Source organism: Eschrichtius robustus, chromosome 15, assembly GCF_028021215.1.
Source record: "Eschrichtius robustus isolate mEscRob2 chromosome 15, mEscRob2.pri, whole genome shotgun sequence".
Lineage (NCBI taxonomy): Eukaryota > Metazoa > Chordata > Mammalia > Artiodactyla > Eschrichtiidae > Eschrichtius > Eschrichtius robustus.
In genome coordinates this window covers 90,145,155-90,168,761 of record NC_090838.1, presented here as the reverse complement: position 1 = coordinate 90,168,761, position 23,607 = coordinate 90,145,155, and the positions used below count along the sequence as shown (strand labels likewise).

General features: G+C 51.5%; 1 protein-coding gene across 5 annotated transcripts in view; it reads left to right on the top strand.

The window, feature by feature from the left end:
* Positions 1-19,797, top strand: part of RFX8 (regulatory factor X8) — a 66,914-nt gene extending 47,117 nt beyond the window's left edge. For 4 of the 5 annotated variants that reach the window (XM_068564394.1, XM_068564396.1, XM_068564395.1 and 1 more), the window contains 7 exons: positions 557-707; positions 2,873-2,931; positions 4,317-4,473; positions 7,767-7,861; positions 11,541-11,655; positions 15,141-15,457; positions 19,505-19,797. In XM_068564394.1, the coding sequence (XP_068420495.1) occupies positions 557-707; positions 2,873-2,931; positions 4,317-4,473; positions 7,767-7,861; positions 11,541-11,655; positions 15,141-15,457; positions 19,505-19,699 (1,089 nt within the window). In that variant the 3' untranslated portion in view covers positions 19,700-19,797. Of the gene's footprint in view, positions 1-556; positions 708-2,872; positions 2,932-4,316; positions 4,474-7,766; positions 7,862-11,540; positions 11,656-15,140; positions 15,458-19,504 lie in introns of those variants that run through there. The other variant, XM_068564397.1, reaches the window with a different exon arrangement.
* The last annotated feature ends 3,810 nt before the right edge of the window (positions 19,798-23,607 follow it).

Below are 23,607 nucleotides of genomic sequence, written 5' to 3'. Positions count from 1 at the left end.
CTTTTTAAAAGGAGTAATTGGAGTAGTTGCTTTGCATTATATATAACTGCCAGGGCTTGTGGGTTTGTTTTTTTAAGCTCTGGAGTGATTATTATAGTTTAGGGGTCAATTATATATAATTTCTACAGTGAAAATGTGTTCCCCTTGAGCTAGTCATGAACTTCTACCTTTTATTATTTTCTTAGGAAAAAAAAAATCCAGGGCTTCTAAATTTTTACCACAAAGGTTGAAAACTGGAGGCTGGGTCCAGCCCTTACATATTTTGGGTTGACCTCCCCTCCTTGCCCCCCACCCCATATTGGCCAGCATTTGTGTTGTTTAAATTTTTGAATCAGTTATCAATACTTGGAAATCTTGGAAAGAATTCCGATTCCGGCTTCTCCAGCCTGATGTCCTGCCCAGTGGGCAGTGGCCAGGGCTGCGAGGTGGCCGAGCCCTCAGCAGGTAAGAGACCCGGCCTCTCTCTCTGTCTGTGGCTCACGTGACCTGCGGCCACTCGTAACCAGAGGCTGTCCACACCGGCCGGCAGGCACATGTCTTGACACTTCCGTTGTAGGGAATTGAGGACGTTCTCCTTCATGACTTTTTGGAAGATGTTTCTATTCAGCATCTGGAATCTGTCCAGTCGTTTAGTAAGAAGTTTAAGCTGTGGCTCCTCACTGCTTTGGAAGGTCTTCCAGACCTCTTACAGCTCTCCAAGCGCAGAGGTAGGTTTCGATGGACAACATAAATGCTGTGAGAGTAGATGAACTTTCCACGTGGGGCAGGCCTCCTCCCCTCTTGTGTTAACTCTGTCCTCAGGCACTAAACTGCAGTCCACAAGGCCTGGCCGCTTCGGCTCTCCCGGCTTTTCCTGTAGTGCCCACAGGGGATGCCTGTGCAGATACACCCACACCCTCTTACCATTTCCCCCTGGTGAATTGCGGCAGGGCCAAGGGAACGGGGAGGTAGGAAAGGGCAAGGGGGAGGCGGGCCGTGCCTCCGCTCTCTGGAGCCAGCAGCCCTCAGCTCACTGCCCACCCAAGCGGCGCCGGCGAGGGCTCCGACCCCAGCATCCTCCCGCCTCTCTGTGCTCTGGGTGGGCCCCCGCGAGGCTCAGAGATTATCTCGCCCTCCTTAGAAATTCCCACCCGTAGCCTGACTTGCCAGGCCGCCAGGCATTCACACCCATGTGGCTCCAGTCACCCTGGTGACTTTCCCCTCCATCCGGCTGCCAGGGCGCAGTGTCTCAACACTACCCGCTGTCGCAGAAGGCTGTTCGTCCGCTCGAGCCTGCGACGGCTTCCTCTTGGGAGCCCGAGCTGTTCTGCTGGCTGTCCCCGGCCTCCCTGCATCTGACCCCTTGGTATCCCTCCAGCTCCGTGGCCCTTGTGAACGCCAGCACACACCCACTGTGTGGGTCGCGTGTTTTACGGTCCTGGAAATTCCCAGTTTTCTCCCTCCTGCCTTTGTGAGGTTCTCCATCACTGCCTCTAGCTCTCCCCGCCCGCCAAGCCCTCACCACTTCCTTCCCTTCCCCTCTGCAGGTCTGCCACCCTTGCGCCCTGTGTGCTCTCTCCCCCGAGGGCCCGCAGAATAGGCCACGTCTAACCTTCACCCACCCCTGGCATCCCCAGCACCCCGGGCTGTGTTGATCCCTGTCTGACCCGCTTGGCAAAGTTCACATGCCCAGGCTGGGCCCTCGGGCCCGTGTGATTGCCAGCCAAGAAGGCAGCAGGAAGGGTCCTGCAGAGAGAAAGTGAGGTCTGGAACTTGCTGGGAAAGGGGGCGCATGAAAGGGGTCCAGTTTTCCGGTGGCCCCTTCACCACCTGCACTAATCCCAGCCCTTTGGCTCTCCAAACCCCCTCTAGGATCTTCAGTAGCTTCCTAGTTGATGGGCCTGCCTGCAGCCTTGCCCCACCTCGGTCACACGCCCTTCCCCTCCCAGCAAGTGCTCTATAACAGCGGTTCGATCAATTAACAACTGTCCACGGCCCCAATTGCCCGGATGGTCCTCTCTCCTTCCCTGCTTGGCCTCTGGCCCGACCCTGTCCCCCTGCCCCCCTGACCCACTGGCGTTCCCCAGCACCGCAGACTGGTCGTCCCCAAGGGGCCCTTATTCCTACTGCTGTCTGTGCCTAGTCGCCCCCGCCCCCCGCCATTGCTCCCTGCCAGCTCCTACCTACGCGTTAAGGCCCAGGCAGAATGTCCCCTTCCAGATGAAGCCGTCCCTGATAACTTCTTCCACTAGAACCGCTCACTTCCTTCTCCCTGTGTCTCACGTTGCCGGGAGCACTTACTCTGCCGTTGGGACGCTGTTTGCGCCCCCGGTAACCTACCCTTCATGGGGAGCCCCTGGAGGGTGGAGGTCATTCCCCTTCATCCAGCCGTGTAGCCAGCACCCAGCAGACGCTGCACGAGTGTCCCTGGGAAGTGAATATGTGAATAAATGAATAAATGAGTACATCCAGGAGAGCACCTCCTCTCTCATGTTTTCTCATTTCTGATCGTTTCCCGAGGAGAGCACGTAGAGATGAGAAGTTGGGGGAAGTCAGGGTTCCTGGGCAAAATCCTCAACTTCATGGAGCACACGGCAGACGCTGGAGGACATCATTTTCCTGGCGTTGCGCGAGCGGGGGGTGGGGGGGGGGCGGTTTAGTCAATGCGCCCCTGCCGGGATCTCGGAGCCACTTGGGAAGGGGCGAGCGGGCGGAGGGGCGGTGAGGGTGCTGGGGGCCTGGCTGGGTGGGGCAGGTGGACGGCTCCGCCCTCATGGGCAGATGGGCATGCCACCTGTATGCGCTGCGTGCAGGCGCCTCCTCGTCCCTGCCTTCCTGCGTGCAAACTTGAAGTTACAGTATCAATAATGGCCGTGTGTATTGTTCTTCACAGAAGTTACTGTGTTTGTCAAAAGACTAAGAAGAAAGACATACCTTTCCAACATGGCAAAGGTAGGTCTCAGGCAACCAGACAGGAGGGGACAAAGCAGCTTTCCCAAAGCGAAAAGTGAAGGCTGCCAGTGTCCCTCAGAGAGGACAGCAGGCCCTGTGCAGGGAGGCCGGCCCACCCACCTGGAGGGCAGAGGACAGCTTGCTGGGCCCCAGGTGCTCAGCTGGAAGCCACCCCCTCCTCCCCTCCGGCCTCCAGGCTCTGCCCGTGGAGGAGAGGACGCAGGGCCAGCAGGTCAAGGTTCTGAAGTTCCAGAGGGAGGCCCCCCAGGGGTGGCATCCCGGGCAAGCCAACATCAGAGGTGGAAGGGCATCGTAGCAGAGCCTAGGACAGACGGACGGGCAGACAGACCCTGCACCCTGTGCATATGGCCCTGTGAACTCTGTGTGTCGGGGCCACCAGGTCCTCGGCTCCGACCTTCTCACTCCTGGGTGTTAGGGGAGGGGAGAGAGGGGCTGAAGGAGAGGTTCTAGGATCTGTTCTGAAATCCCACGGCGGCAGATGGGGACAGAGCCTGGGACCGGCCCTCTGCCCCAAATCAGCCCCGGCCAGGGGGGTTGCCCAGCCAGGCCCGCCCTTTGACCATCTCCGTCCTCCACCAGAAGGGTTGTTTCTCTTTCTGAGCTAGAGGCCCATCCGGTTCTTTGCACTTTCACCTTCCCGACTGGGGCGATGGCAACAACCTGGCAACCCGACCTCCATCCCTACCCACTGGGGCGGCCAGCTCAGGGTCCAGAGCCTGCCCTGCTGGGAGCCGCACCTTTACACTCACTGTTCCAGGAGAGCTTACTTAATACCCAAGGGCCCCTTTCCTCTCCGTAAAACAGACACGGCTGTAGTGGCTGCCCTTGGGGCTGGTGTGAGTATGACTCACCGCTCGTCCTGCAGACCCCGAACACGTAAGGGATAGGTTTGTCCCATTGGACGGCGGAGACCCAATTCGCTGCCCAAGGCTCACCAGAGGAAGGACAGGAGAGCTTCTGGGTCCCCACAGCCGTCCTGCAGAGTCCGCCCGCCCTGTTGCTTCTCCAGAACCGCACTTGCCTGGCAGAGCCCAGTCACCACTGTTTCCCTCTCGAGAGAATTCAGGCTCCTTGCTCGGGGTGCAGAGGACAAGGAACCGGGAGGAGGAGCTGCAGGGCCCTGAGACATCTGCCCGGGAGCAGAAGTGTTCTAAATGCTGAGTTTCAGAAAGGCAGTTCTAGAATGTGTGCAATTTGAACATTTTGATTGTCATTTAGGATTCAGTTGTAACGGGCAAAAATACCCAAATCCACTTTTCTTTCTCTTCGACAGCAAGAAAATTTTGGTAATTTGGAGAGGGGGCATTAGGCCCAAGTAAGATGACAAGATTTCATTAAGTGTAGCGTTTGCCGTTTGTCTTTAGACCATGAGAACGGTGCTGGAAAACAGCAGGAGAGCCAGCCTCCTGAAGTCGGATCTGCGCGCCATCATCCGTCAGGGCGCTTTGGATATTTCCGAGAAAGCCCTGAGGAGTAACCCGAGCGGCACTGACGACCTGGAGGAGAACACAGAGATGAAATGTAATCCTCTTTCCTCGGCTGCTTGGTTGCAGTGTTTGGTATATAGTCAGGGCTGGTACGGCCATCACTGATTTATAGATTTCCTAGTAGAGTTAGAACGTTCCTCTTAGACGTTATAATTTATCTGCTTGCACACCTCTTCCTGCAGAAGGTGAGGAGTGCCCCGAGAACCCTCTTCCAGGGCCTGCCCTGGGGTCCGTAGCGCCAGGACATATTTGCCGAGTGAGTGTGGTTGCTGATTGACAGTATTTCTTGTCTCCTTTGGAAAACCCTCCTGCATCCCTCTTGTAGATGCACAGATCGCCTCTTCGGGCCTGAGTGGGATTGACTTAGCTCTCTACCTTGCCAGTTTCTGCTCTAACTGTAGTTTTGTTTGTTTGTTTGTTTCCACACCCTCGCAGCTTGTGGGATTTTTAGTTAGTTCCCCGACCAGGGATTGAACCCAGGCCCACGGCAGTGAGAGCGCAGAGCCCTAACCACTGGACCGCCAGGGAATTCCTGCACCAAGTGTTATTTTTAACAATGTGAAGTTTAACGGTGGTGCTTTGACCTTATTTCACTACTTTACAAACAAGTGCTATATAAGCCCATGAATATTCTTGCCCTTTGCTATTGTCCGGGGAAGGGGGAATTTCCCCCTCTACCCGTCTTGAGTTCTCCTGGCTGGACTAATAATCAACCTGACGCAAGACAGGTTCACAGGAGAAAAAGACACAAATTTTAATTCGTGTGCACAGAGGTCTTATAGAAATAGGACCTAAGAAGTAGACAAAGAAACTTAGGTTTTGGGGTGCCCAATTAGTGAAGAAGCTAAACAGAATTGGGGCTTGGGTAGTAAATTAAAGAACTAACATGGTTTGGGACTTCCTGGCTGCCCAGTGGTTAGGAGTCCGTGCTTTCATGGCCGAGGGCCTGGGTTCAATCCCTGCTCGGGGAACTAAGATCCCACAAGTTTGGCGGCGCAGCCAAAAAAAAAAAAAAGTAACATGGTTTGTTTACACATGGTTTGTTCTCAGCCTGAATTCCCTGTCTTTGGGGATAAGGGTGTCTCTTTACATCCTGGTGCCAGAAGGGCACCTTTCACACCGGAGATTTATTTCCTGTTTTCAGGGAGACCGAGGGGGAGAGTCAGTGTCCTTCCTGTGTTGGCCGTTTCTTAAGTAACTTTTCAATCAAATTAACCAATATGCCACTGAGGCACATATTGGAGCCGCCTACTCTGGGCCCTGACACTATCTGACAATATTAGTTAATCTTAAGGAAGAAAATCTCCATTCTGATGCCAAAATCCGGCCTCTGTACACTGGTGCCAGATTAAATCTCAGAGTTGTGGGTGAAGTAGAAAGAAATAGCTTTATAGCTTTGCCAGGTAAGCGGGCCACAGCGGGCTCATGCCCTCGAGACTGTGTCTCCCAACTTGGAGCGGGTCGTGAGGAGTCTTACGGTGTTTAAGGAGCAGGGCGTGGTCAGCTCCTGGACACTCTTCTGATTGGCTAGTGGTGAGGTCATCGGGAGTCGGCATCATCAACCTTCTGGTTCCAAGCGGTCTGGGGTCTCCGTGCTCGTGGGCAGCAGACAGTTAACTTCTCCCACCTGGAGGGGGTTTCAGTATCTGCAAAACAGCTCAAGGGACATGGCTCAGAATATTCTCTAGAGTCCTTGAGGAGGAACTAAAGGTCCTTGACTGTGTTTAATGGCTAAAGTATTATTATTTTGTCTTGCTTGCCTGTTTTCCTTCCTTTCTGCATTTTCTCACTTCTCTGATTAAATTTCTTCTTCGGCTGAAGTTTTTCTACAGACAAAAGGCAGGCAGAGGACACGGGTGGAGGTGTATTCTGGGAAGGCCCCGGAGGGTGCTGCCTCAGTTACAGTTCCACGCGTGGTGGCATCACTGGGAGGGGACAGTCGCCACAGCAGGAGGCTCCCCACTCGGGGGGGCCAGGAGCTGCTTCAGGAGGGGCTGCAGACCAGTTACCACCTCCTCCCCCAGTCACTAGGCTTTGGTGTGAGGGCTGCCGGGAGGGGTCAGCCATGCATAAAGCTGCCCCCCAGTGCCTGAAGCCCCCTCAAGGCGTGGGCTGTGGGCTTCATCACGGCCCACCCAACACGGGGCTGGCACACGGGGGCACCTCAGCATTTCACGACCAGATGGCTACGTGGATTCAGCGATGCATAAAAGCACCGCAAAGTATCCTGTCCTCTTCCTTTGACCTTGAGGTGGGGCTGACTTGGTAGGATTGTACCAGTTATTAAAATAATGAAATGGGTCCTTACTTGTTGCAGAGTAGCTCCCTGCCCCCACCGCTTGCCTGTCCCAAATCCCAGATCCTCCCCTGGGAGACTCCCCTCCAACCAGACCAGCAGCTGAAAGGTGAACACCTAACCCAGCAGGCTTTAGGGCAGTGGAAGCCCCCCCTCCCAGGCCACTGGCTTCCCCAGCAATCCCAGCTGGCCACGCAAACCTTGCTCTCACCCCCAGCCCAAGCCCAGGGAGACCCAGGAGGCATGAGGCCTCTCCCCCAGCTGCCCGTCAGCCTGCCAGGGGCTCCTGGGCTCCTGTTGGCATCCTTGCGTGTCCTTTCCAGAGGACACGTTGCTGGCAGGGAGACAGCATGACCCCCGGCAGACGAATGCCTGAGATGTGCCTGGAAGATCTTCCAGACGGAGCCTGACCAAACCTGCACCAGGGCTATGGCAGCCCACTGGGTTTTCTAAATCTCCTTGGCACACGGGGGCACTCAGACAGGTGGAGGAGGGGCCAAAGGCTGAACTTCCACTCTCAGCGCTGCCTGCATGGGTGCGGGACCCAAGTCCCAACGTCGCACACTTGGGCTGCAGCCCTTGGGCCTGTACTGACAGGGTCTGTAGCCCTGGGCAACTCACCTAAGATCCCTCGGCGGCTTTGATGTCCACTGTCAGTTAAAGGACTTGAACAAACCGCCCCCTTTATAAAAATGGCAGGGATGGGTGAGGTCACGTCTGTATCCTGCAGTGAGCTCACTTGGAGCCGGGTTCTGTGTAATTGCAAGGTGTAGTTATGATTTCAAACGATTTCTTCCCATTTCAACAAGTAGATTGCTAGAAGGCAAGACCACAGAACTCTGAACCAGACAACCTGGGGTGACAGATCCAGCCCAAGGCAGCCTTTGTGTTCAAAATGAGGGCGAGGCCCCAGGGAATTCCTTTGAACTGCAGTGCGGATGTTATCCCCTAGGTCACCTGGGATACAAATACCTACTGGGAAATTCTGCTCTACTGCTCACAATCATTGGGTTTGTTTTGTCTGTTGATAGGTTTGAGCAGTTTAATTTCTTTGCTGGGGACGTCAACAGACCTCAGTGTATTCCTGAATTGTCTGTGTTCAAATCTCCAAACATCTGTCTTCCAGGTACAAAACCATGATTTTTTTTTTTAAGAGAAGAAGTGGGTGTGGGTCATTCTAGCTACATTATAGCACTGAGTGCCCAGGACGTGGTGCAAAGGAACAGGTTTTCTCTGGCACTCTGGACAGAAATGTGTCAAGGCCGGGACGGGGGTTCAGGATGGGGAAGTGGTATCTCAGAGGCTGGCACATCATGCAGCTCTGTGTGTGTGTGTGTTTGCTTGCAAGTGAGCACACGTGTGCATATGTGAGCATGTCTGTGCGTGGGAGGGCATGTGAGTGGGTGTGGGCAGGTAAGTGTTAGTGTGCAGTGGAGTATGTGTGCCCCAAGCAGGAGTGTTTAGGAGGGAGATGGGTTTGTCTGTTTGGGGAGAATGGTGCTCATCTGGGGGTTTTGCAGACAGTCCCAGTAAGGTGTCAGGCTTGGGTTCACAGAAGCCAAGATGAATTGGCTTTGGACGTGGGCGGATTTGGTCCTTCTGCTGGACGTGTCACTTGGACTGACTTCTCAGTAGGCCCGTTGGCTTGACTGTCATCATCACCCTCATCAGCAGTCACAGTACCAAATCAGGTCCAGCTGCTTGCAGCTCAAAAATCAGCACTCAAGAGAGGCAGATGTTGGCAGAAAGGGAAATTGCCTTTGAGCAGAATACCGGCAGTCCGGGGAGACGGTAGACTCAATGTCCCCCAAAACCACCTCCGAAGATTCTGCTCGGCCAAGAAAGTTTTTAAAGCGGAAAAGGGAAGTCATCTCAGTTAATCACTGAGATAGGGGGTCGGAGTGGTGCCATGCCCCACGGTGTGCAGGCTTGTCGACTTCCTGTGCTCGCTCTTTAGATGCTATCCTGTTCACACAGTTTGTTCTTGAGATTACTAAAGGGGAAGCTGAGGAAGAGATCGGTCATCTGTTAATTACTTCTTCATTTCTGTTTCTTTGATCTATGGAAAGAGCCAACAAGTTAGGCAAAGTATCGTGTGATCAAAAGGTTTGAAAGGTGTGCTAGGGCGGGAGATGAGTAGAGCATGGGGGCGCCTGGTTTAAGGTTAGTGACGAGACGAAGGGACCTCCTGCAGCGAGCTCTTTTCTGCCCAAAGCTGCCCACAGTCACCCTGTGAGAGCGGAGGATGCCGTCAGGGGACGCCCCAGCACCCTGGCCCCAGTGGGCCCGAAACACGGGGCCTCCCACCCCTCAAGGCATCATACTCTGAAGGCCGAGGCAGCAGGAAAAGACCTTGACGAGGAAGTTGGGTTCCACTGGGAGGTGAAGGGCAGATAGGATTAAAAGAAGCTGAGAAGGGGAGACACCGTTCCCGAGACAGGACGGCAGGAGCGGAGTGGGCGTAGGGCAAGTGGGGGACCGGTCTAGGGAAGAGGGGGACATCTCTGCAGCAGAGAGCAAGGACCTGGAGGGCCTGGGACCAGAACGTGACTCGGGTTTTCTCCTTAAGCCTCCAGCCACATGTCTTCCTGCCCCCTACATCTCCCCCAGAAAACCCAGGAAGGAGCTTGAAAGCTGGTCCGAAGCCTTGGCAGGTGTCTGTTTCCATTCTTTGCTCCTTGGATATAGTCTTTCCAGATTCTGTGTGGTTTTGATTCCCCCTCCTTGGTCCTCGGCAAAGCTCGCTCGCACCAGTGGTAACGTGCGCGGGTGCGTAGCTGCAGAGACAGCGATTCATTCGACAGGATGAAGCTCTCCATCCTCTGGTCCTTGTTTCAGACACTCACGCAGCCTCCACTTCACCCCCGCTGAGCCCACTGAGACCGTTGGTACCGGTCCTGCCTGCAAGACCGTGTAACGCGGTGTTTCCGTCCTCACCCCTGCAGCGTCACGCGTGAGGCGTCTTCGAAAAATGGTGGTTTTGTAACTGCCTGCCTTTGAAGGGCTTGTTTTTGTAAAACAACCTGGCTGATAAAAAAAAAAAAAAACAAAAACCACAAACTATTGTCAGTGAGATACTCAGACTGTTAAAATGTGAACCCTCGGGCTTGTCCAAGATGACTAATGGCCTCAAGTTGTTAGCACCTGGCAGAGCCAGAGGAGAGAAACGCTCAGCTCTGTCGTGCTTCATTTCGTTCCCCTGCTTCTCGTGCAGTTTGGGCCCAGGAGTCATTTCTAAATGTAGGAACCTGAGGTATCACGCTGCCGGCAAGAGGAGGAAAGCTGGGTAAATGTCTGTGTTCACGTGTGAACGTTTGTACGGAGATCGCCCACAGCTCCTTCTCTGGATGGTTTTAGGAAGCATCCCTGTGTGTGTTGAACACCAGCCGGCTCCCCCGCCCCCCCCCCCCGAGAGCCCCGTTCCAGGTGGTCCCAAGTCGTGGGGGGAGGGTGCCGCTGCCGAGGGAGGTCTGTTCCCAAACCCCAGTTCACGTGCCCGACGCACAGTGAGGCCACACAAACTGAAAGGCTGGAGTTTGGAGCAGAGAAAGGTTTACTGCAGGGCCCAGCAAGGAGACGAGGAAGGAGATGGGTGGCTCGTGCTCAGAATACCCCGGAACGCCCGGAAGGGTTTCAACAAAGCAATTTGAAAGGCCAGGTGAGGGGAGGGGCCGGGTCCCAGGGTGTGTGGTCAGCTCGTGCACAGTTCTCTGATTGGTTGATGGTGATCAGTCCTTAGGCCCCAGCAGGTCTCATGATCATCAGGTAGTTAATTTCTTCCATTTGCTGGGGGGTTTTAGCATCTGAAACTCAGGAAATATGCATGAGATACTATTGTCTAGGTACTTCAGAGAGGAGCTACAGCAGAGGATATTGGTGGAGGGGAGGGGGTCTGTCCTGGGAGGGCCCCATAGGGTCCCGCTTGGTTACAGGTCCACACCCACCCAGAGCCCAGGGCGGGCCTTTGGGGGCTCTCAGCGGGGCCTGAACAGAAACGGAGAGGAAAGGGCATCTCCTTATTCCCGGCCAGTCCCTGCCGTTCTTCCTCGGAGACTTGCAGTTGAGTCCCTGGGTGGTCCTCACGCGGGAGACTCAGGAGAGGCTCAGGGGGTTCACTCCAACCTGTGCTGGAAATTACCAACTCTATTGGTTTGTAACTCACCTGAAATGTGGCCCGAGGCTGCTGTCAATCTAGTGGGGAGTTCCTTAGTCTGCACGTGGAGGCATCTCCCGGGTACCCAGTTTAGTGCCACTCAGGCCATCCGATGACCTTGGCTCCGCTGGACACACAGGTGGGCCTTCCAGGCCTCAGATAATTCACCCGGCACAGCGGCCAGCTTTGTGCTTTGCAAAGTCGGCACCCTTCCTTCCATCGCTGTGGGACTCTGGGCCCCTTCTTCACGGTATCAGACTTGCCAAGTGTAAATTAGCCCCCAACCCTCTCGGAGGCAACTGCCAAGGGGGCTGCAGCAAGGCGGTCCTGCAGGCCTCCCTCCCCTGTTGCTCCCCACAAGTGACCTTTTTCTAAAAAAATTGTGTGGGATTAAAAAAAGGAAGTAAGCCGCTCTCCCACCTCCTGCCTTCTCCCCACCCACTTCAAAGGGTTCTGCCTGGAACCATCCCCACAGGAGACGGTGCAAGACCGGGCCCAGGCCTGGGCCTCCTCGCACCTCGTCTTTCCTTCTTCCTGCCCCGCTTTGGCCTCGTGAGACTGTCTGTGCACCACCCGAGGGTGCATTTGACAACACGCTTGCCTTGATTTTTATCATAAACCCCAGCATTTTTTTCTCTCTAAAATGTCACAGCCGAGCAGAAGCAAAGAGGAGTTGATCAGATTGGCCGCCAGCTTCCAGCTGAGATGGAATTTCCTCCTCACGGCCGTGAGCAAAGCTATGACCCTCTGGCACAGAGACAGCTTCGGTAAGTCCGAGAACGCACAGCATTTTGTATTCTACCTTTTGCAGATGTTATGACAGCCTAAGCATTTTCCACATTGCTACCTGGAACCCACTCGTCTTTTTCTCACCTTTTTATGTAAAATACAACACACAGAGAACCACACACACAAAAAACCGTATTAATCTTTTTATTATGGCACTATGATAGTTCATCAAACAGCTGGACCACGCCTCACTCTCCTGTCAATGAAAATAATCAATACACAATCTAAAATAAGAATAGAAAAGGGTTTTATTTGAGCCAAACTGAGGACTAGCCTGGAAGCCAGCTTCCCAGATGACTCTTAGAAACTGCTCCGGAGAGCAGCACAGTTTTATATCTTGTCAGAACAAAGAACGTGAAACAAGTCAGGGTTTCATGTCTTCAAGGTTATTTAAAAAAAAAAAGAACAGACCAGCAAGTACCCAGCGAGTCAGTATGGCCTTGTCACCTGGGAAGGGGGACTTACCATCAAAGGAGTAACCAGTATCAGTGTCCCAGGAAGGGAGGCATTTAATCTTTATTTTTAACACGGACATTCTTTACTTCTGGTCAGTGTGTCCTTTTCTCTAATAATTAAAGCAGAGGTACAGTGTAGGTTTGATAGGCCACACACAGGCTGTTTTAGTTAACATCAAATTCAAGTTCACTCATGTATAAGCCAGAATGACTTCCCTGTATCTCAATATGTGGACATGTCTTTTGTCACTCCCCTGCCATCATTGTCGGACGCGCGGGAAACCTCCCCTGGCATTTGAATTGTGTGCTTTCAGACATTGTGAGAAAAGCAGCAAGCGTCCTCTTTTTCTCCATCTCCCAACTGAGATGGACCAAAAAATGGGTTCTTTGGGGGCACCCGGATTTAACCTTCAGGAATAAGAGTTGATAAAGTCCCCACTGCGTGCAGATGGTGGAAAGAGTAAAGCAGTGTCTGTTTTGCCAACTTTCTGGTCCAGTAGAGGGTCTTTCTGGGCCCAGGGGGTCCCATCTGTCACAGCTGTGGTACAGACACAGCACAGGAGAGTCGTGGGGGAGGGACAGTCACCACTGAGCCCCCCAGCCCCACGGAGGGGATCACTCATTTCAGCAGATGTCGTGCGTCCCTGCAAATTCCCAGGCACCTTCCTGGGCACTGGACACACGGCTGTGGACGGACAGACAGACAGAGCCTCCAGCCCACAAACTCACACACCTATCAGGGCAAGGAATCCCTGCCCCAGGGCTGCCAGACGCCCTTGCAGCGGGTACACAGAACAGGAAGAGCAGACAAGCCCTGTTCTAGACCATTCTGCGAACACTGGGGCTCTTGGGAGGGTTGTGGCTGTACACAGCCATATATGTGACACCCATTCGTCATGAGGCTCACCCCACAGATGAAGATGAGGGCAGAGTTCAGGTGCAACCACAGAAGGAAAGCCAGCTCTGTAGTTAGTGCTGTCGACTGAAAAAAATGCACAGCCTGAAAGTTGAGAGTTGTGTTTTATTCGGTGGACAAAACTGAGGACTAAGGTCCGGGACACAGCATCTCAGATCACTCCGAGGGACGGCTCCAGAGAGGCAAGGCGGGGGCCAGGGTAGATAGGAGCAGTTTTTGCAAAGAAGACCAGGTCGTCGGAACATCAAAAGATGACTGGTAATTAAAGAAAACCAGACATCTCAAGTTCAGGAGTTCAGCACTTTCCTACGTTCGGGCAGATGCAAGAGTCTGGGCTCCTTGCTGTCATCCCTTTGATGTGCTCCTCAGCTATCTGGGGCCAGTACCCTGCGTTTTCTCTTCCTGGGTCTCCTCACGGTGCACGGCTGCAGGCGGCTGCAGCAGCTAATTGCTAGATGGGGGGCATCCTGCCTCTATCCTGAGTTCCCTCAGGGCTCACGGCCTCGGGGCGGCTGTCATGTGATGGCTTGATGGCTGCAAAATCCTTTGTTTACTGATAAGGCAGGTGGCCTTCTCACCTCACAGTGCGCTTCCCCTCTGCCTTCTTGGACCTTCATATGAAGTCAGAGTATTCACACCACTAGTTTTTCCCCTTCACGTGGACCATGGTTTCACGAAGTTAAACAAGCCAGGAGTTGTTTGTGGGTCCGGCTTATTCCAGACCAGGCCATTGCCTCTCATGGAGCCAGGTTCTCTCACCTGAGATCTAGCAGAGAATAGTGAATATTGTATAAAGCTTTGAAATGGACAGAAAGGGTCAACACAGCCTTCTGGTCTTCCACGGTCTTTGAGTTATTTTACAAATCTTGTAAATTGTATCAAACAGATAATAATGCAAATGATTCTCCTCCACACAAATGCAAACTAGTGTGTCAGCAGGAGGCAGCTGGTAACTGCCCTGAGCACAGAGCTGTGCGGCATCTGTTTGCAGATTACTGTCCGTGGCATTCTTTGTTGTCTGTGTATGTTTAGTGTCTTGAATTCTCTCTCTCTTTTGTTTTTAATAAATTTATTTATTTATTTTTGGCTGCGTTGGGTCTTCATTGCTGCACCCGGGCTTTCTCTAGTTGCGGTGCACGGGCTTCTCATTGCGGTGGCTTCTCTTGTTGCAGAGCACGGGCTCTAGGCACGTGGGCTTCAATAGTTGTGGCACGCGGGCTCAGTAGTTGTGGCTCGCGGGCCCTAGAGCGCAGGCTCAGTAGTTGTGGCGCACGGGCTTAGTTGCTCCGCGGCATGTGGGATCTTCCCGGACCAGGGCTCGAACCCGTGTCCCCTGCATTGGCAGGCAGATTCTTAACCACTGCGCCACCAGGGAAGTCCTGAATTCGCTTTTGAATCAGTTGCAACGTCTTACTAGTTCCCTCATTAATTGAGTCCCATAAAATCTTTGACACACATTCATTTTATATCTGTATAAGAGTCGTGGTTTTACCTTCATTACGTAATCATCTTTTAACGATTATAATAGGCCAGATCTCCCCCCACCCCCATTGCTCAGATGAACATTAATTATCCTTTTCTTTTCTGGAACCAAAGGCCCTAGGATTCAGAGCACTCAGCAGAGCCACACGCCCTACTGTCCCCCACCCCAGGCTCCCTAAGGACAACCCTTGCGGGCCCGCGTGAGAGAATGCGCCCCTTACCCGCCTCCCTCCAGGAGATGCCGCCGTGCTGCATGTGCCAACCACAGGCGGCCGAGGGGCACATCCTCCAGCTCCGGGAGCGGCACCCATTTCTCTGTAGGGTTGCTTTCCTCCCACCTCACACTAGCTGGGTTTACGTTCCCTTCCGTGGCTCAGGCCATTAAGCTCCCTGTGCTTTCCGTCCGAAAGCCGCCTTGCTGGGGTCCTCTGGGTACGGGACGCCGCGCAGGTGACGGACGCTGCCCGGGGCCCTCAGGATCTGCCAGTAGGAGTGAGCCTTTAGTGCCCAGGAGTTCAAGGCCCCAGAAAAGCTGTTAGTTTCACAGGGATCTGTTTACTTGTCCATCTGTCTATCTACTTACTCATTTGGGGTTGTTATTTCAATGTAGGCTCCTGGCATCTGTTTCATCTGCTGCTTTTGGAATACGTGATTCACATACTTCAGTCGTGCATCGAGGAGGACGAGGAGGGCGGTGACGTGGGAAATCTCCAGGAGATGCTACCAGACGACCAGCCTCTTGTCCCGCCAGACCAGGAACTCTCCCGCCCTCCAGACCCGTCCCCAGCTCAGGAGCGTAGAAGCCCGAGTGCGGATCCCCACCGGGTGACGCTGAGACACAAGAGCCACAGCCAGTGTGCCACGGAGGGGAGCAGCGTGGTCGTCAGGGTCCCGGGCTTCCTGGTGGACATCGTCACGGGCGACAAGGTACAGATGCCGGAGCCCCAACTTCCGTCGTGTTTTCAGGGAGATGAGAACTGCCAGGTGGTTAGGAAGCCCACAGAGGGTATACGTTGTCCAAACAAGGGTACGGGATTCTAGATTCATCTCAGCTTTAGCTGATTTTGCCAGGGGTGCTGATAACGGCATGTCTGTTGACCGGTGGTCAGCTCTGAGACGTGCCCGGCTTGATGAGAGGTGTGGAGTATGGGGACGGCCCGAGCCTGGCCTTCCCAGAGCCTGCCTGGGACGGTTAGACTCGCTGAGCAGGAGATCACTGCCACTCAACAGAGTGACATGCCCTGAAAATGCCTCTGGCGGCGTTTAAAGAAAGGAAACGTTGAATAGTCTGAATAGAAAGGATATTGAAAAGATGGAATTGGGGTCCATCTTGAAAGATATAAAAATAAGAATTGCGGGAATTCCCTGGTGGTCCAGTAGGTAGGACTCTGCGCTTTCACTGCCGGGGCCTGGGTTCGATCCCCGGTCAGGGGTCTAGGATCATGCAAGCCACGCAGCGTGGCCAAAGAAATTAAAATAAAATAGCAAAAATAAGAATTGCTATTTATCGAACACCTACTGTGTACCCTTGATACACATTCTCTCAAAACCATACAACCTGGCGCAGTATCTGTTCTTATCATTTTCATGCCATGGATGAGGAAACGGAGGCTCAGAGAAGCTAAGCGAGCGGCCCAGAGTCACACAGCAAGTAGATAGCAGAACAGAGAGTGGTGCCCAGGCCTACCTGATCTCAAGTCCATTCTTCTCCCACAACACTAGATGGGAGGAGGCGGGTCCAGGCCCCGAGAAGAGTAGGACACAGGCTGCAGAGGTCTGAGGTGGGGCCTTGAATGCCGGGAAAAGGAGCCAGATTGATCAGGAAGCAGCTGATGCCCCTCTGTTGCTGCAGGGCAGGGGAGTGGGCTGGTTGGAAAAAAATCTTGACAACCGTCAGTACTAATTTCTAAAACTCCTATACGCATGTTTGGAAGTTTAGCCTCTTTACATAGCATTGTTTTCACACCCACGAGTTCCGCTTTTGAGTAGATGAGGGGTTTGCTTAGCAGGAGACCGCTGAAGGCGGGGGCGTGACCTCGACCTGGGTGAAATGTGGTCCCGGCCATGTGGCTGACTTATGCCTGAACTGTCCTTGCCCTGCAGTCCTCAGAATAACCAGAACCTTCCCTGGGCTTTCCTTCCTCATTCCAAGCGCACAGAACCTGGACAGACTGTTACTGAGCACAGCCGAACATGGTCAGACAAAAATAATAGGATCAGGAGCAGAAGAGCTGCCTCTCTCGTGGTCACCAGCCCTCTGTCTCTGTTTGGTCTCCGTTTGCTCACCTTGCGACAGTAAATTCATATATCCAGCTGCCTTCCATGGTCTCAGTGCTGCAGGTTCCGACGTGTCTGTAAATAAGAAACTCATCCCCTCCGGGAGTGTGTATGTGGAGCCCACAAGATGGCTGAGACAGGAAACAGGGAAATACTGGCCCCCGATAAGGGACCCACGGCGGGGGAGGGGCGCTGGGCTGCCCGAGAAGAGGACCAGCTGGGGGCAGTTCAGGCCCCGCTCTCGAGCTGGTGATTCAGGGCTGTGGGCAGACAGAAGGCCCAGCCAAGTCTGGAGAAGGGACCAGTTGGCCAGGCTGTGCCCAGGAGAGCCCTCTCCCGGCTCCTGACCCTGTGGAGAACACACCCCGTCCTGGCAACAGGGCCCCATGGCGGGGCTCACCCCAGTCACTTGGGAGCCCCAGTAGGACACGCGTCTGTGCTGGACATCAGCACCACATGTGCAGATCCCTGCTCACTGGCTGGGGCGAGGGACCAGCTGACATGCCCCTTGGTCACCATGGTAACAGGGAGTCAGCTTATACCTCTTGGGCCACAGTTGGAAGCGGGTGGAGAGCAGACCCTGCTGAGCCCCCTGTGCTGGGCATTTAAAGGCACCATTTCAGCAACGCAGTGAGACGCTGTTATCATTGCCCCCATTTCACAGATGGCGTAACTGAGGCTCATGTGGGGTTGAGTCATGTTCCCAAGGTAACCTCGCTAATAATTGGCAGAGCAGGACTCCAAAGCTCCGTAGATCTTCCCAGGCTGTCGTTTCCTAGCACCCTCTCTCCCCAGAGGCTACTACCTACCATGTGCTTTAATTCCAAAAGCAGTGAGTTGGGAGTAGATTAAAAATTCTTCAAGTCTGATGATTTGGGAAAATAAGCAGGCAGTTCTGGTACGTAACTTCCTGGGTTCAAGTTCCCCATCATTCACTCATTAGCTGAGAACCTTGGGCAAGTTGCTTAATTTATCTGCTCCTCGGTTTCCTCATCTGCAAAATGGAGATCAGTATATCTAATTCCACAGGGCTGTAATGACGTTTAAATAAGTTAATTATTGTAAAATTCTTAGAGCATAGTAAGTACCCATAACTCCAGTCATCATTATTATTTCTCCACCAAAACCTCCTAATCTGAACACCTTTCCAGAACACTCTCTACCCAATGCCCTAGCGATTCTGAAGTTCATGGCAAGGGGTTCGTTCCATCTACACTTAATTGGTGGAAACAGTAGAGGAGACATTAAATATTTTATTGAATGACATAATAAAGCAAGACAAACAGATAAATGTCAGATAATCCAAGGTGATAGGCATTAGAGTTTAATTAAACCTGTTTCTGCTCGTGCGAGCCTGCTGAATTAGCTATAAGGACTTAATCAACCTAACACCAAAAAATTACGCTCATCTAATTTTCATTGCATTCATTAGTCAGTATTTGCACTCATCGTCAACAAAAAGGCACGCCCTCCGTGTCCCGTCTGCATTCATCTGCCGTGGGTTATCGCCCGTTCAGCCGCACATCTGGGGCTGCCCTGCACCAATGGTAACAATTCAAGTGAGCAGTCCCCATTGCCATCTCCATCTGTCGCTCTTCTCCATTCTAGCAATGCTCAAAACAGTACGATGCCAAGACTTGTTTTAGAATAAAGGGAAAAATTACACTGATACTAAATAAAGGCTATGCTTCTTAAAAACCTACTACATAGCTTTCAGTTTAGGTCGTGTACTGAAGTATTAAAGCATGGCAAAAATATTTAAAAATAAGTGACTTCAGTTATAGGGTAAAGGTGGAGACAGTTTTTTTGAGAGAGAGAGGGAGAAGAAAAATATCTTTTCATTGGTTGGTGATGGTTATTGTTGAGTTTAGAGAGCATGGGTGAGAAATGTACCGTCATTAACCTCACGTTCAAAGTTATCTCGTGCGCATGCTTGTCACAATATGTTAGCTTATGGGAAGGGGGGAGGCTATTGAAGAAGTCACACCAAGAAAATACATCTCCGCCGGTTTGAAAGTAATCATGTCGGAGGATTTGCCCATCTTCCGAGTACCCTTGGAGCTGAGGGTGGCATATTACCCTTGTTCCTCCTGCAGGAAGGCTGGCTCAGGCAACTAGATGACTGAGAGCTGGCACCTGCGCCAACGTCAGACTCTGTGAATCTCTCATGTCAGTTACTACCCAGCAGAGTGTTAATTTAACCAATGACGGTTTTCACAGATTTCCCCCTTTATATACTGGTCTATTTGATGGGTGTTGCGGGGAGGGTCTATGTGGGAACTTGAGCCAACTCTGTCGGCCCAGAACTGCCAAGAAAGCAGGGATCCGTGTCTGTCTGGAAGGCAGCCAAGGTGATGCACATTACTCCTGACTTTCGGAACCGACCTGGGCTCTCCGTGTCTTTAATGGCAGCGTTCTTTTGCTCTCTGGCCTCACAAACAACTACAGACCCCCCCATTCCTGTCCCTAAAGGGAGCCCGCTTGCTCCCACTCCCCCCGACCCCTGTCTCGTGCACCATCCCGGGTTTGAGATTCCTCACCAGCCCCTGAGCGCTCCCCAGAGAAATCAGGGTCCCCTGTAGTAGGTCCCAGGGTGGGACGAGTGTGGGGTAGAAGAATTCAAATGGTGGGTTCTGAAACAGGGAATAATGTGACTTCCTCTTCCCATCGTTTCTTTTCAACATTTTCCGCCTGCAGCTCATCCAGGTATTATTGGAAGATAAGGCCACTGAAAGCACCATCAGACTCAACCTTCCTCTGGAACGAGAAACCCTCATAACCCTGAGAGATGGACAAAAATTTGTGATTCACGTATCAGATGTATCCCAAAGCTCTGAGAATATTTATTTTAGGGACAGTAATGCTGACACCGAAGATTATTTATTTGACTAGGGCCTGAGAAAACATAGATTTTTCATTCTTAAGATTACGGTAAATGCTAAAGCTTTTGTATTGATAAGAAAGAAGATTTTATGTACGTGATAGAGGTAGCACTATCTCCTGTTTATATGTATTTCAAGGAGTTGGTTTTGATGAATCATATAAACTAATATGGAGAATACTTTTTGCCTCTGTTGCTTTGCTTTGGGGCTTTCCCAGTATTTCTATGGGGACTAAAGAGAAATTTGAGAAATCTTGTTGGTAGTAAAGACATGATCATTCTCCAGAGAAAGATAAAGTTTACAGAATAGCAGCTGGTACAAGCAGTCAAAGGCCCATCATAATATTTTTCTTCCCCTTGGTAGTGCCCCAGTCAACATAGAATTTGAAGAAAGATCCCCTCAGGCAGTGAGCAAAAGGAAAAAACTCAGTTATTTGAGAGTACTGTTAGACTTAATAGTCCATTAAAGCGTCCCAACTTCGCTTGGTTCACATGGCACTTTTCTTAAAGCTATGTAGGGTTATGAATCCAACAATGTCTGCAACAAATGAGGATGTCCCGCTGATGCTCTGTTCCCCTCTAGCAAAATCCTGTAAAGATCTTGAAACTAGGCATAGATCAGATCCATTGAACCAGATCCATTTTCATGTAACTGATTATGATATTTGGAAGGAATTTGACAATTCATGCTTAACACAGTTTCTGGTAGCAGTGGAAATAAGAGAATATTTTATTGATCTCCTGTTACATAAGAAATGAATTCAATTTCCTGTAATGCTTGGATATTTTAAAGAAATGTCAGAACTCTTGTGTCACTAGATTCATTAAGAATTATTCTCCTTTATGGTTTAAAAAGTAATCATATTTCAGAGCCTTTACCACTCCCTTGAACATGCTATGTCATTTCTTAAGCCATCTGGGAGCAGTTATTTGTCAAAAAACAACTCAGAGACCTTCATTCCTTTGCTCACTGTTCAGTGACTTTGCATATCCTTTGTTTGTTCACATCTTAAGCAGACAGGTGATGGGCTGAGTCAAGGAACAAAGGCAACAACAAGATTTATGGGTCTGGAAACAGTGAATTTTACGTGCATAGTTTGGGGTAAAGTGATTCACTGAGAACTAGCAGAGAGCATTCTGTCTTTAAAAAGGCCATCCAGGTTATCAAAGAAAATAATTCCAATTGTCTATCTGTGAGGTTAGAAGTTAGGACGGGGGTAAGGGTGGGTAGTAACAGAGAGAAGAGGAAGGGGCTTCCGGGACCCTCATCTGTTCCAATTCTTGGTCTGGGGGTGGCCCTACAGCATGTTCATCTTGAAAACTGTGTTCCAAAGCTTAAAACTTGCTATGATTGTTTTTCTGCATATGTTATATATGACAATGTATTTTTTTTTTCCACTTTCATTTTTTTTTTAAACATCTTTATTGAAGTATAATTGCTTTACAATGGTGTGTTAGTTTCTGCTTTATAACAAAGTGAATCAGTTATACATATACATATGTTCCCATATCTCTTCCCTCTTGCATCTCCCTCCCTCCCACCCTCCCCATCCCACCCCTCTAGGTGGTCACAAAGCACCGAGCTGATCTCCCTGTGCTATGCGGCTGCTTAATTGTCAATTGTCAATATATGACAATGTATTTTTAAAAATAGAAGTCAGTGCACCCAGGGAGGGGGTGGGGAAGGAAGGACTGAGGTTGGGGTCAGCAGATGTAAGCTTTTATATGGAGGATGGATAAACAACAAGGTCCTGCTGTAGAGCACAGGGAACTCTACTCAATATCCTGTGATAAACCATAATGGAAAAGAATATAAAAAGATATACATATGTATAACTGAGTCACTTCGCTGTACAGCAGAGATTGGCATGACATTGTAAATCAACTATACTTCAATTTAAAAAATTGAATTAAAAAAAAAAAAAAAAGTGCACACATCGTGGGGGTAGTGCTGGAGGCTCCCGGTGGGAGCGAGGGTAAGAAGCAGGCGGGTTTGGGAAGTGGGCTCGGTGCCAGGAGAGACCTGCACCGGCCCCCCTGCCTGCCCGATGAGACGGAGAATCCAACCATCCACCTCCCTCACCAGGGTCTCCCGTCCCAGCACGGTTCCCAGCCGGGAGACGGCGAAAGCGTTCATCTTTCATATAGTCTGACACCTCGATGATGACACTGGACTGGACACTTTCATTACTGAACAGAGATGGTTCTTATGTTTGAAGGTAACTGGTGGTCTTCTACTAGTGCAAAGTGAGCGGGAACTCCCTAGCCCCTCCCCTGAACTTGGTTTTTCATCCGAGAGCCGGCAATAATCCACAGAGCAGGTGGCAAGGCTTGTTTTCTGCTTGCGCCATCCATCAGCCCGCGATGGCGGGCGTGAGAAACTAATCCTCGATGCCTTATGAGAGCCACTGTGTATTTATTATTCCTCACCAGTCTGCAGGTGGCTTGGATGTTTCTGCTAATCTGGGCTGGACTTGGCGAACCTCGGCTGAGCTTGCTCGGCCATCCGCTGTCCCTGATGGGCTCGTGGGGGCCCGCAGGTCTAGGACGGTCTCCCCCCCTCGGATGGCTGAGCTCCCCTGTTTGCTGCTCCCACGTCTCTCCAGCAGCCCAGCCTGGGCACGTTCTCATGGCAGAGCTGCGGGCCTAGAGGGCGGAAATGGAAACGCACAAGCAGGTTTTCACACATCTGTTGCCTCGGCGTGTTCCTGTCCCATTGGCCAAAGCAAAGTAGGGACGTCTCTAGGAAAGGGTGTGCACGTGGGGCAGGGTTGGGGGGGAGGGTGTGTGTCAAATAATCCATTTCAATCTATTTTATCAAGGTCAGCGCTATCTACTGTCCAAATCATTATCCCAGATGTCTGGTTAGGGAGACAGTCGTGCAGGGGAAATGACCTGCTCAAGGTCATCCGGGCAGCAGTGAGACCCTGATCCGCAGTACTGAGTCCACGGTCACCACCACAGCATCAACCATTGTGATATTTTGACAGCGCTGCCCTCATGCCACCTAACCGGATAAGAAACACAAACATCTGTTCCTCAACGCTGCAGAGAGTCAAGAGTAGTTTCTGGAACAGTCATTTGAATAATAGGAATAATAGTGAGACCTTGTACAGATGGAAATCTCCCCAGGGCACATCCCTGGTTGTCCATGTGGTGCCCACAGCAAGAGAAGCACATCGCATTTTTCTTCACGTAGTAATAATAGCTACACCCACATAGATCTTGGAGCATAAATTTTCACACATGATGATGACGAGTTGGAGGCCCACTAACATTCTGTCAGCAGAGTTTTGCAAAACCAGAAATTCGATCCAAAATGTACGGTGATGTGCTCCGTAACTGTCATGCATTCTTTTACCAGGTACTTTTTGAACATGGGGGATCATCAGTGAACAAAACAGGTATCTCCCTGCCCTTCGGGGGCGAAGAGGCTCGGAACCACCCTCCCCAGAATGTGCCACTTTGGCATGGGGACCCTGCAGGCTCCAGAGGAATATCTGCCCTTCTCTTGACTACCTAGAAGAATTTAAATTGGGGGTATTTTCCAGAGTGACTTACCAGCAATAAATTTTATCTGAGTGAGCCATCTGTAGGGCAGGGCAAACATCTAATTACCAAACATCACCGAATCTTCTTATTGTCCTGAGAATTGCACCCCCCTTCAAAGCCCCAGGCCTCTTTCCCATTCCTTAGCTCAGGGTGGCATTCCTACCGCGTTTTGCACTCCTGTCTTTGAACCTCTCATGCATGTGGGGTTCCCGTACATACAAAATTGAATTTGTTTTTCTCCTGTTACTCTGTCTTATGTTGATTTGGTTATTAGACTTACCTTCCAAAAGCCCCATCTCCAAATACTGTCACATTAGGGGTTAGAAGTTCAACATATGAATTTGGGGGGCACAAACATTCAGTCCAT